General features: G+C 38.9%; 1 protein-coding gene across 1 annotated transcript; it reads right to left on the bottom strand.

Moving 5' to 3' along the window:
- Positions 1-274: 274 nt before the first annotated feature.
- LOC103807358 (sodium channel protein type 5 subunit alpha-like) lies at positions 275-16,477 on the bottom strand (the record flags this gene model as incomplete). The annotated part of the gene is made up of 5 exons (XM_009080085.1): positions 16,211-16,477; positions 14,420-14,538; positions 8,978-9,067; positions 5,282-5,410; positions 275-377 (listed from the first exon to the last, which is right to left on the bottom strand). Coding segments are annotated over exons 1-5 (708 nt in total), but the record flags the coding sequence as incomplete, so codon positions are not given.
- Positions 16,478-19,017: the final 2,540 nt, after the last annotated feature.

The raw sequence follows: 19,017 nt of genomic DNA, 5'->3' as shown, positions 1-19,017 counted from the left end.
ATTGCCATTTTCATATGGTCCAGGAATAAGTACTTTATGTATGTTCTTACAGCAGCACTTGTCTTAGCGAGGTCTGTAATTTTGGAGGCACTTTCATTCCTTCTGCCCACAAAAACTGTATTGGAAAAGCATACAAAAAATTTATTCTATTGACAGGTCACATTCCCTACATTTCTCCATTTCCTGATCAGTGTCTATGGTTAAGTCATTTGTAATTATGCTGTTTACTACTGGAAATGGCATGTAGGCTTTAACTGCAGCCGGAGTGTTTAACCTGATTTTCACCTGAAATGACTGAGATTGTTTTCAGCGCCCGCAGTACTCTGAACGTTCGTAAGGCTGAGACATTGCCCAGGTCCACAAATTCAGTTATGTATCTGTAACAAGGGAAAGTCACACACAGACAATGACAAAACACCAGCAAAAAAAAACAACAGTCAAAGGGACAAAGAGAGACAGAGAAAGAATCACTTGTAGCTGAGAGCCAAAACGTAAGGATCAGGGCTTCTTACCTGGGATTACTGAAATAGTTTTTAAAGCTCTCAATACCCTGAAAGTCCGAAGAGATGAAACACTGCCTACATTCACAAATTCTCCTACATACCTGTAGAATTAAGTCACAGTTATTTGGAATTATACAATAGAGTATGAGACTTGTCTGAATGAAGAAAGCATTCATACATAGTGGGAGTGAACACAGCCAAATTGAGAGGTTCATCCACTTCTCAGGCTGTTTTTTGATGCCATTTGTTCTGAGTTTTTCTTAGTACACATCATTTCAACTACTACTTGAACTATTATACTTATCTTAAAGGCATCAATTCTTTAAAACTATGGGGTGAACTTTGTTATCGTGCTGTTCAGCAATGAATACTTTAAAGATGTTACCATCATGTAATTGAACTAAAAAAAGCCACTTGTTTATATTATAGGAAACATTAAGAGTTATTTTGCTGCTCTTAAAAAAAAAAAGCTTCAAATACCCAAGTGATTTTCACATAATAGCTCCTGAAAACTACATATAGGACAACATCAGAAAATATCTGTGCAAATGTTTCTACTGGGTTATTTATTTTAAGATGTTATATTCTGTGGTAAAGCAGATGTTGGTTTCAAGAGATGCTTAAAATTGTATTTTGTTTTGCACATTTGATCCATGCCCTTTGGCTGCAGGAAGATCAAGTTTGAATGAATGTAACTGCAATCTTACTAAAACCTCTTTATGATTAAATTACCAATCCCAGCTCTTCCCTGCCATGCCCATTTTGGTCATCATGGAGACCAATGCCACATCTGAGCTATATGATCCCAGGAGGTTCAGTCATAGAATCAATTTCATTTTATCAGTGTTGTAGAAAATTATTTCCTCCAAGTCACTATACAGTAAAAAGCATTCCCACCACTGTATTTTCTGAACAAAAGAGCTCTTAGACCCTTGAATTTCACTATTAAAATTCAATCAAATTTCATTAACATAGCCTACTTCCTTGAGGCTTTTTTTTTTTTTTTGACATGCTAAGGAAAAAAAGCTCACCTGGTTATTTTACAAAGCCTGCTTAAGTGGCTTTGTACCAAGGCCCCTGGGGAGGACAAAGCATCCTCTCCATATCTACTAATCCAGATTATAGCATGGAAGAGCAATATTGCTTCTCCTCTTCATAATCCCATGGGGGATTCTGGGCCAAGATTTACCTGTTTTCTCCCCAGCCTTACCCAGTGCTTCTCTCCCAAACAATTCTGCAGCATAAAATGTGATGGGAAAAGTAATTTAGGGAGAAGCAATGTGATGGCAACATGGTTTTATTGACCAGAGATTTATATAAACATATTATAAATATGTGAACAAGCACATGCAGCAAATAATGCTGCTGCTTGTTCTCAATAGTTAATCAAGATTTATTTCAGCTATTTCTTTGATAAAATTGCAGCAGACCAGTTTCTCTTTCAGGGACTGAGGAGCAACTGGAATTCCTACCCTGAATTCTCCTGTTACCCAGGGAATTGCGTATTGTCTTGGCACATTCCAACTCAGAGCTACAGCCACCTCTTCCTTGCCTGTCCTGGAAAGTACTCATTGGTTGGTCTGGGAAAGAAGGATCTAAACAGGGGCAGTTTCCTAACTTGTCTAACTAACCTGTCCACTGGCACAGGATGGGAGTAAAGCCCTGGAGTCCTGTGGCACTTCTTACTCTCTAGTGTGCTATTTAAAACTACTCTCTGTGACCCAAACTGTGCTGTTTCTGCCCAAAAGAGAAGGTAAGAAATTATTTTGCAATAACTCTAAAGCAAATGATGGTCTTTCCAGTGCAACACCCATCAGTGAAAGAGTCAGATTTTCTGTTATCTCAAAGCCCTCAGTCCATCTGAATCTAATGGCCCCTTATCAGGTTCCCCCCTTTTGAATCCTCAAGCCATCTTTGTTTCCAGATACAGAAATACCTCTAGCAGCACACTAGCTACGTGCAAAAGATAACACCAGAGTTACCTGTGTGATCAATCTTATTTTAAATTACTTACAAATTGGATTTACATGAAGGATAAATCATATCAGAATAGATTCCATTATCCAAAGCTCTGTACTATCTGCTGCTTGCATACTTGAGAAGGAGGTTTTATTGTACATACAAAGATCATATTGCAGCCACTTCTAACTCTCTCACTGCTGCCTGTGGGCTCAAGGAAACACTTTTCTATTTCTTTTCTAAACCAGAAGTCAAATTTTTGCTCTGTTCTAAAAATGTTAATATAATACGCCTTAAAGCAAGAAACAATAGGAATGGATGCTGGTTCTGAATACTGCAGCCAGTGGTATACAGTGGTATACAGGTCCTACTGTTTTAGGGAATCTTCTAAGTAAGAGATGAAATATCATTTGGAAAGAAAATTGAAATCTAGCTAGGAAAGAAAGCATAGGCTCCCAAGCCTCTCATCAGAAAAACCTTAAGGAAGTATTCATGAATCCTTGCGCTAGAGCACTGAGTGGTCATTCAAGAGTTAGAAATGAAAAAAGAGAAGTAAGCCCACAACCTCTGGGCACCAAATCCTGGTGCTCACCAACTAAGAGTGAATAATTCACCTGTGGGTAACTGTCCACCTCAAGGTCTGTGCAAATCTTCACATCTTTGCTGCTCCCTAAGTCCTAAACACCCAGAGATGATGTAGGCAGAACTTAAGAGATATCTAGACTGTATTCCACAATGACTCTTCAGACTTGAACTTCAGTGACAGCAAATGAGATACTCCCAGAGAAGCTTCCAGATTTGGGGGTGATGACTCAATGTCTGCCCAAGTTGAGAAGATGAGGTGGATCAGACTCAAGTCAAGGCTGCAAGCTGTGACTCTTCTTGTCCTTTTCGCTGCTCCTTTCTACCTTACTGTCAAAAACCTTCCTTCTAGAAAAGAGGAACCCATACACTGAGATTCTCCATGTTCTGCTGAATTCTGTGACCTACAAATACACTCATGTCCTAACTCACAAAGAGATGAATGGTCATACTCTGCTTTTACCACCTGTCTGACAGCCAGGAGAGACAAGAGCAAGCTGGTAATGCTGTGTTGTTCTGTCTTGCCTCTAAATATTGCAGGAGAACTGCACTTAGCAATGCTTGAGGAAAAGTTTAGCTGAGAAAAATACCTAATGTGTGCTGACCTCCAAAAGCTCCTCCCCATCTGCACAGAATTTTTTTTAAAAGCTTAGCATGGAGGCCAGATGTCAGTTCAGCCAAATCCATAGGAATGCAGTAACAGATACCAGGACCTGGCCTTGGGCTGGCTTTGATCCAAAGCCTACTGAAATAAATAGGAGTCTTCCCAAGGAAGTTCACATAGGTTTTACTCATCTTCATGTGGTTCTGCTAAATGCTGCTAAGGACTGCAGAATCATAGACCATATCATGGAGCCCAACTCCCTTCTCCTTACAGGAATACCTAAAACTAAACTGTATGACCAAGAGCATTGACCAGACTCTCCTTGAATATTGATCCTGATCCCTGTGCCCTGTCAGAGTTGTGCTTTCAACTTCAGTGGCCCTCACACCACTGAGCTAAGTTTGGTTGAATATTCTTTTCTTGAGTTCTTGAGTTCAGCTCAAATGTCAGTGCTAACACACTTGCATCTCACTTAACACTTGAGGTTAAATTTTGCGGTTTAAAGATGGAAGTGAGAACTAGCCTAAACCCAGAACTGAATATAGGTATTATTAAGCAGAAAAAAACCCAGGGAGATGGGTGAAATCCTTCCATGATTAGGTAATGGAGCCTTTCAGGCATCTCTACTATCTTTCACTTCAAGATGACATATGTTCTTTGCAGATTTTTCTCTCTTCTTTGACTATGAAGAAAATCTGAATTTCTAGCTCCGCTGGAGGTACCAACAGCTTCAGATATTTGCTTCTGGCCAGAGCCTGGACTGACTGCTCCTCTACCTCTGTGTATTTTTAGCTGTCTAGATGCTGCAAATCCATCACCTCCTTCAAAGCACCAGGACTCCACATGTCCTGAATGAATTCTGATACTCTAGGTAGATACATACAGCTGAAGGAAAATATCATGGTAGGGGCCAAATGTTTATTCCCAAGTTATATAACAACTATCAGAGGCCTACAAATTATTTCTCTGTTGTAGTAAAATAGTAATTGCTTTCAGAGTGAAGAGGATTTGTGAAGAGAAGGACATGAAAACAGCTTTGGTGATGTTATGGATATACAGAGTATAAATAGGGATTTAAATACATGGGTGTTCAGTCACACTTACGACACTTTCTATTCAGGAATCTGAAGCTTCCCAAAACTGCATAAGATAGGCAAGGATTATTACAGATATCTTACAAACTGCTCTCTCTCTCTCTGTTACACAGAGAGAGTAAATAATTTCTCCAAAGTAGTCTACTGAATTGAGAGAACAGAATTGAGAATTCCTTCAACTTCTTCCCCTGAAACCACTCAGGAAAAAATACCTCCATCCTAATACACTTCAGCCTTTTCTCATTTTCAGTAAAAAAAAAGAGAGCATGGCTAGACAAATTTTTTTCCAATTTCTATTGCATATAACTGTCTTGGAAAATATAAAGGAGTTCTACTTACGCCATAACAATAACACTGAAATCCAGCCAGTTCCATGGATCTCGAAGGAAGGTGAATTCTGTCATGCAAAATCCTCTCGCCAATATTTTTATCAATTTTTCTCATTTTCAGTAAAAAAAAAGAGAGCATGGCTAGACAAATTTTTTTCCAATTTCTATTGCATATAACTGTCTTGGAAAATATAAAGGAGTTCTACTTACGCCATAACAATAACACTGAAATCCAGCCAGTTCCATGGATCTCGAAGGAAGGTGAATTCTGTCATGCAAAATCCTCTCGCCAATATTTTTATCAATGATTGTGTAAATGCAATGCCAGTGAAAGTGTACCTGGGGAATAAAATGGCCAAGATAAGCAAAAGCATTAGTAAGCAACAGATAGCGACACACTCAGCCCAATCCTACTCACATGAGACACTCCTGCCCATCTTGTTGGGGTTGCTCGTGCCATGGCTGCAGCACTGGACTGTGCATGAGCAATCCCATATGTGGAACAAGGAACACGTAAGAAATGGGAAAGTGTTCATGACAGTCACAGGATGAAGGTAATTTTTACCACAGGGTGTACCTTGATAAATCCTGAGTTTTTATGTCAAGCATGAACACTATGCTGCTAAGCTGTGCCATGGGACTTTTCAAGATCTGCCTGCAATCACCAGTGTAAGAGGGGTGGATTACAGATTCATGGAATGGTTTGGGTTGGAAGGAATCTCAAAGATCACCTAGCTCCAACCCCCTTGCTTTGGGCAGGAAACCTTCTGCAAAACCAGGTTGCCTAGAGCCCCATCAACACAACACCTTTTCTTGAACACTTCCAGGGATGGGGAGTCTACAACCTCTCTGGGCAACATTATGCCACATTCCTTGTTGCTTCTCTAATTTAAAGGAAGGTGGGTGTTTTATTCATACCTCTCATTTCTTCCTGCCCAGGACATTTTGAAGTACAACAGATTAAAAAATAATGTCACCGCTTGGTTTTATTAGCTAAAACCAGTATTCTGCAAATTCCTTTGTTTCACTATCCATGGCAAATCACACTAGCCTTGAGAATTAAACAACAAAATGCCCTCACTGAAAAAGTGTAAAAAGACTCCCACCTGTATACTATATGCAGTAATTTTGACCTGCTCGACAGCAAAGGAGACACAAGGGTGGTTTTTAACTTGAGTAAAGTTATTACGAACAGCCTTGACTGTCATGATTTTGGCTAGAACACACATCTTACCTTTTGTAATAAAGATGACACTGGTAATAAAATTTAGCAAAATCTCTGTGGAGGACAGTAATGCAACTGATTTATAGCACTCAGATCTGTATTCACCCAGGGCTCTACCTACTATCATAGACACTGGGCTCTACCTACAAACAGAGTTTAGGGCATAAACCAGCTCCTTTTAAATGTTTCTACCGGAGACATCTAGCCCAAAGGGACTAGGTATTCTAGGCCATATCTTAGTAAAAGAAATCAATGTATCCACCACTGACATTCCTCAGCCTTTTTCTCCAAATAAAGATGCAGATGACACAAAAGCCTATTAAAAAAATGCTTTAATTCCCATGAATCACAAATCTCTTAAGTCATTATGTTAGGGGTTTTCACTGGAAACACTGGAATGAGTTTTCTGTTCAGTCCCTAGACATCAGTAGCTACAATGGTGCCACCACACACAAAGAAATTCTAACAGTTGAGATTCCTATTTGGTAAAACCCAGAAAAGACAAAGGTGTAAGCAATTAAATGTGGCAATATAAGGAAGAACTTCATTATGAACAAAATGGAGATGTTTTCTCTTAGCTGTATCCCACTGATGTGCAACTGGGCACACATACAGATAGTAGTGATTCTCATTCTTCCTGCCATTGTGTCACACAGTAAGCTTCATGATAAAATAGAGATTAGCAGGACTGTTTTGGTCCAACACTGGACTGGAAATGTTTCTCACAACTCCTCTTTGACCATACACCTAAGCATTATCTTGCATCCAACTTCTCATGGCTCCAATTTAGTTTTGTTCTGGTACTTCGAATATAGGTCACCCACATGACAGTCTCTTTAAGCATGTGTATTCAGTAATACATGCAAAAAACACATGCAAAGAACCGAAAAAAAATACGGTACATAAGCTCATTAAAATGATAAAGCACTTGTATTTATTCAGCATGTCAGATGGGTTTAATTGATTGTATAATCATCATCTAATTCTAAATGGATGGGGCAAAGTCCTCCAGCAACTGAATAGCTTCTTTAACAACAGAAGTGAGGGTTTTTAAAAAATAATTTAGTGGAGGGAAGCTGAATTGATTTCTTTTTTACAAAATAGTAAGGAAAATGTTTTAAAGGAAGATCTAGGGCAAATATTTGCACAAGGTTTTCTTCTATCCCCTGTGAATCTCTGAAACAGTGGAACAAAATGGATTAAACATATCTTTTCCAAATCCAATATTAATCAATTTGAATTACAGTTTATTGGGTTATTTTGCTCCTCAAAAGTACTTGACTTTGATTTCATTCTGTGCACTTGAGGAGGAAAAGCTGAGAGATATGAGGGAACACAGGAGAAAAGGAAACATGGAAGGATTTATTCCATGCTGCATGAGTCCATCTGCATTTCTGCTCCCCACTTCTTGCATGCCCTGCTTGATACAGTGATAGCATCATCCCTATTTTCAGTTTACAGAAGATACCATAAGCATTTTGATGTTTCCCTTCAGAATGTTTGAATTCCCAGCTGTAGACCAACTGATCAAATTTTGACTTGCATGGGTGAGATGTCCATGATTCAGTGGAATACATCATGGCTGTGGCACTGTATCATAGTTTTCAATAGGAAAAGGACAACACTGGGGGAAAGGACAGTCATAGACATACTTGAGGGTACCACACTATACAGAAATATGCAAAACATCCTGGGATTAGGATGTTATTGTGATCAGATGAAATATTTGGTTCAGTGCTGTCTATAATTAGTAATTTATGGCCTAGAAGATGTGTCCTGCATGAATTTATGAAACCTAGAATAAGGGCATTTTACTGTCTTTCCTTACAGCCCTGAGTAAACCGACCACCAGGCTATGAAACAGCAGATGGCTGTGTTTATCATATGTCAGTCAAAAATAAAAAGTGTGTTCTGATTGGTTCAATGAGCCAAAATAATTGTTTAATGCACTGTAGGTTGATTAGCTTGTGCATCTGGTATCAGCTTCTAAGAGGAATATTTTATAGCAACTTAAAGAAATGAAATGGGTTTTCTGAAGCCCCTTAGCATCTTTCAAAATTAAATAAAAAAACCCCAAACAACAACAACCAAACAAAAAGCCTTCAAGTGATGCCTTTGCTATATTTTGTGAATCCTTGACAAGCTAAAAAGACAGGAATTCTCATAAAAGCTTCCAGACAATTTTATGCTCATAAAATGTTCCTACCAATGATTACAGGGGAATACTTCTCACAATGCACTCAGTCCAAAGAAACTTTTGCTTCCAATAAGTTTCAGTTTAAGTGTAGAACTAAGAATGTTCAGGATGTATTTACTGATATAATTACTAATTACTTAAACTTCATCAGCCTATTCTGATGTGTCCATCAAATCTCTTGCATGGGAACTGTGGGAGGCTGGCCAGTTTCAAACAGAGCTGTCCTCATATGTGATTTCATTCAGAGGTAGCATAGCAGGTACATTTAGCAATGAGTTTTGTGGACTAAATGTTGCTAGTTTACTTATGAAGGCAGTTTTCACAGGCAAAAAAGAAACATACCTGGAAAAACCTTTTGTGAGGGCAAATACCACGGTCAATACTACCAGAAAGAAATCAGACAACAGCAAACAAGATGAAAAGAACAGAAATGAATGGAAGAGGAAAGACAAGGACAGGACAGCTGTAAACCAGCAATACTTACTCAACATATTTATTCCATGACGGAGTCTCTGATTGTGCCATGAACACACAATTAGTTAAAATAGTGCACATAATAAACATACTGAACAATGTAAATAAGAGAATTAAGGAAAACAACTCTTATGACTTCATAAATTTTTTGTAATTTCACACAAGATGTGACAGCTCGAGCATAATTTGCAAGTTGATTAAAGAACTATAAATATTTGTTTGCAAGTGCATAAGGAGACAAATAAATAAATAGGAAAAGAAGAGAACTTGCCCTGCATTTTTTTCCTTTGCCTACATCTTTTATACATACTTTATACAGTAAACAAATGTACTGACTCTGCAGTCTTCTGAAAACACAATACCCCAAATTTACAGCTGTGTTGGTCAGATGACAATGTGCATAGGTGCACAACTTTGTATGAAAAGAGAGATTAGTCTCATTTAAGTATCTACAGAAAAACCTGTGTCTGCAAATTCCCATTTTATTTTGCATCCTACAACATTTCTTAGGCAGTAGGGCAAGTGACAAATCTGGTATTTCTAATCTCTTTAATGGGCTTGAGGCCTCACTTTCAGTATAAAGTTTCATCAAAAGCTAATATGTATTTCAGAGCACCAATTTTAAGGCTCGGTCTGCAAACCTGCTTGGCAAATACACAGCCTTGGTCTGCAGAGCTGAGGCACCAGGTTCCCTAATTGGAGGCTAAAATGAACCTCCCAAGTATATAGTCCATGCACTTAGCTGCTAAGTTGAGGTCATAAATATAAAAAGGGGCACCCTAAATCGAATTCCTGGTATTGAAAACATAGTTCACTGAACAGATCTCCTAAAGGCACATGACACTGTCTGCAAAAAAAATAAAATATGTTAAAAATTAACAAAATATGATGGGATTCTCCTGCATAAGTAACGGGTCCCATGCTACTGCGAAAGGTTAAGTAATGAGTTTAAGTGGACAGAAGGTAAAAGAAAACAGCCTACAACTCAGTCAACATGCTGGGAACCTCCCCAGAAAAGACAAGTAACATCCAAATGTAAATTCCTTTTGCCAGCTTTGGGGAAAAAATACATTGAAGGTTTATTCACGTCTTTACTGATTCCATTATTGGGATTTTGGGTGGGGTTTTTTTGAGAATAATGACTGAAGAATATAATTTCAAACATACATCATGAAATATTAGCATGAAATTTATCCTTTTGCCGATCCAATGTCTCTGCTGAAGACAGAGTGGAATGTTTTCCAGTAGGCTACATAAGCAACCACAAGGTTAAATTGGTAGTAACCAACCTGTGTATTCCCCAGTGCCACTGCAGAAAGCAGTAATTGAACTCACAGGGACTGCCCATCTCACAAACATTTTCCACTTCTGGGCCAACACCTTCAACTGAAGGACTTGGAAGGATATCTAATATCCAGTCACATTTTCTCACACCAGCTTGAGATATGTTTCTGTAAGTTCTCTCATTCTGGTTAACATAATTAGTTGTAAGTTGCAGCTACCCTAAAAAACACTGGGTTACTTTTTCAACTACAGTGAAGTGCTATGAAAACAAGCACAGTAAACCAGAGTGATATCTTCAGACCATGTCAAACAAATAGCATACTACAGTAAACCAGAGTGATATCTTCAGACTATGGCAAACAAATAGCATACATCAATTCCAAGTGAATAAATTCCTCGATAGAAATTTAGGATTGCTTGTTTTATTTACATATCCTTGTTTCCTCATATTATAAACTGAATCTAACAGCTTTCCCAGATGCTCACTTACAGGCAGATATCATCACCTTTTCCCAGATGCTCACTTACAGGCAGATGTCATCACCTTCTTATTCAAACATCAGAGAACATAGGTTGAAAATGTAAGGGGTCAGCTTTGGGACAAAAAATACACTATGAATTCAATCTTGGTTTCATGACCAAGCTGAAAACTACAAGGAACATGACAGAATGAAATATTTCAGCAGGTTATGCTCCAAAGTTAGAGGTTTGTGTTTAAAAAAAAGCCCAAGAACAGAAAACAGAAATTCCTGCAGAAAGAAGATTAGCTTTCCTACCTGAAACCTAATGTAGTTGTTTGCATTAAAAATAGTCCATGATAAAGATCTACTCGAAAGGACAAAGCAGATAAAATTGAGATAAGCTATATTAGTAACGTTGTCTGTTCCCTATCTTAGAACTGCTATTAAATCCAATTATTGAAATCCTACAAACCAAATATACTAAGCTACTCAACAGGATTCTTTCTGCAATAAATTAAACCTATTATTTCCAATTTGAAGTTACAGAACAGGCTTTGCACAAACCATTTCTAAAAGTTACACATTTTATCTTCTAGCACAAAGATATTGAGTCAAACATGGCATACTTCTAGACTTCATTATGATGGATAAATTTTAATTAGCAGACTGAACACTAGACACTCTTTACGTGATCATTGCCATATTACATATAATATGTGCAAGCAAAGGTTAGTCCCAATGAAAAGTACGTGTAATTGGTGCTTCACAAGGTCTCATTTTGCCTTATGGAAAGTGTACAAAACTAGATGGGAAAAAAAGTTGCAGGTAGAAAATATGAAAAAGTTTGGAAATTCATTACAATGATTTTTAAATTTTTTTTCTTTTTCTAATGTACCAGAATCCATAATTCTAGCATCAAGGAAGGTAATTTTGGACAAACACCATTTGTGGATCAGTGTCTAACTGAGAACAACTAGCTGTAATACCTAAAAAACTAGGAATAGCAATTGCTACAGATTTTATACAAGCCAGCAAACTGCTTGGAGAAACTCAGAATATCACAGAATGGTCCTTGGCTTGCAGGCAGAAAGAACTAAGAGAACTCTTTTAAGCCGAAGGCATCAATGAAGTGTTACCAGTGGCTTAATAGGTGAAGATAGTAAATAAAGGTGTTAATAATAGCTAATAATGATGCAGAAGACAAAACATATGCATCCAATGGGGTTCAGTCCTACACTCTCTGTGTGTAACAGAAAAGGACCAGAGCCACCTTCTGGGCAGCCATGTGGGCCATGGTCCTTTCGTGAGACCTCCTAGACTCTGAATAAGAGGAGAAATACCTAGAGGGGGTTTAAGGGTACACTGCTAGTTGAAGTAATTAATGTTACTAGGAGGCTGTGGATATTTTTTTCCTTGGAATGGTTTATTTTTGAAAGACTAGACTTATCAGGCTCGGCTGGATAAGCAGTGAACATACAGAATCTATCCTGCCTGACATCTTAGGGGAAAAACTCCATATACAGCTACTTAACCAAGAAATGTGACCCCCACGGCTTCTCTATAGGGCCATTTTACTCTGTCCTCTCTATTCTGTTCTACTGTTGGCCTTCACGGTACACTCAATGGCTGGAAATTGAAATATGGCATCTACTAAAGAAGTAGCTTCAAATATTTATGTGACAGGGCACCATTTGTTAATGCTCCTTTTAGGCTTTTGCCCTGGGGAAAATAAAGATTGCTTGATTACAGTCACGCAAGGTGATAGATCTGGTTCCCAGATTCATATCTGTGATATTATCTGCTTGAATACTTGCCGATTCAGGCTCCTTTCTGCCTGAGATATTGACTGCCTATTCAGCCAATTGGCCTTTGTGTTTCAGGTTGATGTAAAAGGCCTTTATTGACAGAAAACAAATCAGTGCCTAATGCAGGAACTTCAACCCTGTTTCACTGAGACTGGAGTTATTTTCTCCTTCCTGTACTTGCCAAAGATTGAGCTGCTGGATCTCCTGACATTATCAACACAAGGTGATAATATGGATCTTTCTGAAGCTAAACTTATATTTCCATCGAGACCTGCCACTCCCAAAATTTTACACTGCTTGTCTGACCCTATTGTTTTCCTGACAAGTATTTCAGATGCTCTCTGTGGTCTTCATCCTCGGAAGTAATGTGATAAGGATTTCTTACACATTTTTCCTTTGGTTGACTGCTACCAAGGGCATATAGCTCCTGTGCTACACATACCTGGGACTTCTTGGCTTCACCAGCCAAAATAGAAGAAAGGGAGGGGAAGACAGGACAAGCTTCTAAACCTGGAGGCAATACTCACACTTTCACTCAATTTTCAGATTCTTCTCTTAGCCATACCTGGGCAAATGTACTGACCTTGATTAACTTCAGCAAGGCTGTGCTGAAGTAACTGCACCTAAAAAACTTTGTTGGGTTCTGGGTATGCAGCATCATATGTTCACTGCTTACACACATAATATGATCCACAAGCAAATCTCTCTGCAGAATTCTACATTGTATTTTTAGTAACCATAATGACACCTTGACTGATACCGCTTACTCATTTTTGCATAGAATTTTTGCAATTAGAAGCCTCACCTGTTTTTCCTTTTGCTAGCACGATTATATTCTCATTTTTTTCCCCTCACTGTATGGACAAATACTGAGAATCTGATTTCTTTACCTATTTTTTTTTCTGAAATTTGATGATTAACCAATGATTCTAAGATGCTGTGTGCTCAGTATTTATTAGCTCTCTGTGGTGGACATGAGCATTGTAGATGAGGGATTTCCATCGTGGAAACATCACAGAATCATTACAACAGCATGTGGAGTCCTTGAATTATCACTGCCAGGTCTCCCATACACACCATAGAGAAAGCAGCCAAGTCATGAAAAGGGGTGTGTTTTTAGTAATGTTCACACAAAACTGAACATCTGGGTCAGTTTGGTCTTCCAGAGAAATGTGACTGTCAGAATATAATGTTTCCGTGGTTGTGTTAAAAAAACCCACAAGACAAAACTAACTGCTGCAGTGTATCTCCTGTGACTTCAGAAACAGAGCTAGGGGAAATCAGACATTGCCCTTACATTGGAAGGTCCAGCAGGATAGCCTGTGCTTTCATTCCTAACTGGGTAACACATTCCAAAAAACAAACTAGAAAAGGACCATCAAAACAATTTTTAAAACATTCTGTTTCAGTAGAGAAAAAAATTTCAGGACTGAGGCAGTTCAAAATTAAATTGTGTGTGCATACAGTGTCACGGAGTTTCACCTCCAGGAGAGGTTGCTGAAGTGCTTGGTAGCAAAACTCTCCATCAGTGCAATTATCCCCAGGTGTGCTCCAGCCTCCTGGTTGCCTTTCTTTCTAAGGTACTATACCCATCTTCTTCCACTGACTCTTTACTAAACATGATCAGGCTCCTCACATCTTTTACTCCTGAGTAAACTCACCAGACTCTCCACTGCAGTTCACATTATCTGATGCCAGCAGTATAATACAGTAATTTTCAAAGCTCACGTAACAATATGAAATGAAACAAACTGAAAATCCAAGTGCATTTCTGCTTGTGCAAGCAAATTCAGCTAAAACATTTAAAACAGCTTAATGAAATAAAATGGTTTCTAACTTCCATCCATCTGTGTTTAAAACCCATATAAAATACATGAGGAGAGAAATCAACAGAAAGGATATGAATGTACCAAAATTTTAATTGCTGCTCTTCTGATTGGATGGAAAGGACTAAGTATATACAAGGCAGGAGTGGCACTAAATCGAAAGATTGTCTTCCCTTTGTTCAGTACTATAAATGTCTGGAAAACAAAATAGAAAATGAGAACATTCAGTATTTGCATTTATCAGCTTTTCCCAACCCACATCCCACTGGGAAATTCCTGCCAGTATCCCATACTTTTTGCCCACTTCCAAGACCCCCAAATTCTTTTTTACTTGGCAAAGTTTTGTCCATGACCTTCCTTACAGAGCTGTTGTCTGTCCTGTTCTAATACCCCAATTGTTTTTAATTCCTTCAACCCTTACAGGGCCCCGTGCTGTCACCTCCATCATAAGGGATGAGAAGAGATTAAAATGTGGTAGAGGGACTTATGTGATGCTCTTCTTCCCCTCGGTGCTGGGGACCTTACTATGTTGTTACTCCACCTTCTCTACTTTGAGCACTTTGTTCCTCCCAGTGTTTTTTGTCTCACCAAGTAAGAAGGCACAGCTTCACAGCAGGATCTGACCCTGGCACTGAGGCACTCTCATTGTACTCAGATTAATATGGGCAGAGGAAAATAATACTCTGAGTAATCTTAAATCCAAAGCAAAGGTGAATTGGATGCTGGCCCAGTTTGCAGAGCTCTGAAGACACCCTACCACACACAGAGGAACAAGCATTCACTCAGAGACAGAATCAGGACACCCAATACATAAAATCTAAGCTACTCACCCACCCTGAGTCTAAAAACTTCATGACACTAAAATTGCAAATCTATATCCTGCTGCTTATGCCTGGGGATAACAGGCAAATTAAAAGGTAAATTAATTCTGGCCCTTCCAGGTAAGTAATCTATTTGTCTTTATCCACTTAACTTTCATTCTGTAGCTCTAGCACCTGCTTCTACACCATTTTAATAGGAGTAGCATTATGGTCATACTAATTCATTGTTTACAGGAAATAGCATAGCCCAAAATCAGGAACATCAGTACACGAAAGAACTGGAAGCTGCCTAAAAACACACTGTGCTTCCAAGCTTTATTTTGTCCTCCGTTTTGTGACATGTTTGGAAAGGGGAACGACCTGTAGTAAGCAACCAGACCAACTCTGCTGTCAACAGCCTTTTGACAGAAGCTGTTTGCACTGTTGTGGCCTTGGTCCAGCCTACACGTGATCCCTCATCAGGTGATGCTCTCTTTGGGACAAAGCTTACCCTTCTGCAAAGTGCCTGCACTGCACACGCTACTCACATCTCTCTTCAACTCTATTTTGGTCAGCCTAAATGGAGTTGAACTATTCCTCAGCAGGAGCAGAACTGCTGCTCTCCAGGAATGGTTGCGAAGGTGCCTCCTGCTCTTGTGCAGAGTGCTTGCACAAGGCTCAAGTCACCCAGAAGCCCTTAACATTAAGGGGCTTAAGTGATAAACAACAGACCTGTGAAGAGTCACAGCTCATGCAGAAGGCAAGATAGGGGCAGATAATAACCTCTGGCTTAATTTAACTCAGCTACTGCTCTGCTCTTTTCAGATATTGTATATTCACACTCAGGGTTATCTCCAAACACACAAGTTTTAATGATGTTTTTTATCCCTCTTTGCCCTCCTGTTTAGATGTTTTCTGGGAGCCCTGCTCATGCCAAAACTCTGATCCTTAATCTGAAAAAGAAATGTTTTTACTGGTTGTAGAAAGATAAAAACCAGAGCGCCCAAAACAGAGCCGGTGGTTATGCTAGTAAAAGCAAAAGAGCAGGTTGGCTGGCTGGGGCTCACCTTACGATCACTGTAGAAAGGGTCGAGGTCCTCCAATGGCTCCCCAATGAGCTCTGGAGAAACAGTCCCATAGATATCAGGCAGCTTCTTGCAAGCTTGCAAATCAAACTGAGGCTTAGGTTTCTCTTCTTGGCCCAGCTCCTCTTTGTATTCCTGCTTTGCATTCCTTGCAAGCTTCTCTGCAATTCGTTTCTCAATAGCAGCCAAGGACTCAGGCGTGAACCGGTGGAAGCTGTTAGTACCCGGTGGTAACAAGAAGTCAGCCATCTTTTCATCCTGCTTTGTCTTTACTGGTCTTTACTCCTAGTAGTGGAAACAGCTGAAATAAAATTACCAAAATTTAGTAACAGGAGAAAGGCAAGAAGAACACAGCAATCTATTAAAAAAAAAAAAAAAACCCAGATAATTTGTAGGCTATCTATTAGGAGGAAAACCTTCATCTGTTTTTATGTGGTTAGTAGAACATCAAGGAGAACAAAAATTACTCCAGAAATTTTAATTTTAACTCATGATCAGGGTTAAAAAGACTTTCTAGACAGACTGGAATATTACTCAGTTTTTCAGTCATTTGGGATCCTAAATCCAAACTAAGAAGTAACTTAGATTCATACAAGCTTTAGTTTCATTGAAAGGCACAGAGATTTGGATTCCTAACTCATTTTTGAAAATTGTGCTCTGGGAGTGGATGAACAATGTGCCTAAAATGACTGCAGGGCAGATTAAAATCAGCCAATCTCTGGCCCCATGATGCAAAATCTGAAAGTGCCCCAGCTGTTCTATTCCAAATTTAAAGAGTGAAGGGTCAAGTGTAGATTCTTAAATCCCATAGAAATTCTTCATAATCTCTGTCTTAGGCTTCTGCAACATAATTCTCATTTTCCTTTGGGATAGGAAATACCATCTTCAAGATATCTGTCAAGACTTTTGAGCATTTTCTTTTCCTCCACACCCTGCAATCTGCAGGATGTTGGAAGCATAAATGTTCCTGGAAAAGCCCTGGAACCTTCATAAGAGCGTGCCAAATTTCCAAGATGCTGAATAGCCACTGCTGCCAGTTCATCACTTCTGAAAACCAGGCTCCTTCCATCCAATACCAATTTGAAAATCTAGGAGTTGGACTCGATGATCCTTGTGGGTCCTTTCCAACTTAGGATATTCTTTGATTCTGTGATTCTAACCAAAACCTATTAAGTCTGACAATCTTAGCCTTATGGAACTTCACTGTTAACACTTTCAGTCTCTGCCTGGATGAAAACAAGTGAATTGCCACATCTTACTTATACTTACATGTATAAAGCCAAGCATGAAAAGCAGAGCCAAACAAAAGTCTTCTTGTATCTGCACTAAACAACATGGATAGCTGTGAAGATTAATGTAAAACTACTGTTTGTAAAAGGATGAAGCTTATCCCTGTTCCAGTAGCCTGCACAAATCCATCCAAGTTCACTGAAGCCATGTTTTGCAATTTAATAGTGTATTTAGAGGCATGTTTTTCAAGCCAGAGAAGCTCTAACTATGCAACGATTAAAACCCATTTCACAGAAGAAACACAGAGCTTGTTGTTTTACCACCACCAGACCATTCATACTATGACAGAATATACACTGATGACAAACAAAATAGTAGATTTTGAGGTGGGCTACCCTATTTCATTCGGCAACGTTTGCAGGATCCAATTCTTTGTTCAGCCACAATTGTTGTTTTCTGCTTTCAGATGGTATTTGTCTATTTACAGTGGATAGTTCCAGATAGTTTGTGTCTATTAGGCTCTGTGATGACAGCATTTTTGTTAGCAAACAAGACTTTAACTGGACTCTGCATGACAAATAGCATATTTATTGACTCAATTTATTTGAGTGAAGTACTCTTTCAAATAACTACTGTTTTTCCTATTCTGACTTCGTTTTAAAATGAATTCATTAAATTGTCATTGATCACAGCCTATCACACAGGAATGATTTACTGGAGGTTGTACACTATATTCTGCACTACTGCTGGTTTGAACAAGCAGGACTAAAATGAGTTAGCCTTTCTGGAGTTTGGGTATTCTGACATTCTTCTTTTGTTTTACTGTTAGATTTATTCTCTTTATTCCTTTCCCCTTCCCCCCCGTCCCTCCCCATGTCATTTGTTTTATCCCCTTTCTCTAGAAAAACAGGAAATTAGAAGCTTTCCCACAAACTGAGTTTCTTATGCTCAACACTTTGTGACTAAGCACCAGTGTAAGCTAATAGAATTTCACTTTCTATAAATGACATCAATAGAGGTGACCAGAGACTTCTCTGAGCTTTTTGTCCTTTCAATTTTTGTTTCTTCACAATGAAACCTGTCTCAGTGCTGAAGGGGACAACAAAAGTCGGTGGCTGATCAGTACTCCAAGAAGGGCACAGACTGGGTCTCTAACTGGAGAGGACATCACTGCAGGCTGTTAATTGAGGTCCAGAAAATCATGAGCTCTGTAAAAACAGTGAATGGGGAATGGCTGTTTGCTTTTTCTCATAAGACAAGAATGGAGAAATTTTAAATTAAATCACAGAGCAGCTGCTTTGAAAGAACCACTGGAGCCACTTTCCACATGGTGCAGAGTCATCCTGTTAAAATTGTTGGCTGCAAATGGCAAGGATTCACAAAGCCACAAGACAAATCCCAGGGCAAAAGATGCATTAATGGTTTTAAACACAAAGATGCTGGCTCTGACTGAGAAAATCCCTTAGCTGTAGAACCTAGGTGCCTGAAAAAAATACTACTTACGTTTGTTCTATTTTAACACTTTTCCTAGGCTACAAGTCTGGAGAAATCCATCATCT

This window comes from Acanthisitta chloris, unplaced genomic scaffold, assembly GCF_000695815.1.
Source record: "Acanthisitta chloris isolate BGI_N310 unplaced genomic scaffold, ASM69581v1 scaffold6818, whole genome shotgun sequence".
NCBI classification, from domain to species: domain Eukaryota; kingdom Metazoa; phylum Chordata; class Aves; order Passeriformes; family Acanthisittidae; genus Acanthisitta; species Acanthisitta chloris.
This window is presented reverse-complemented; position numbering and strand designations above follow the sequence as displayed.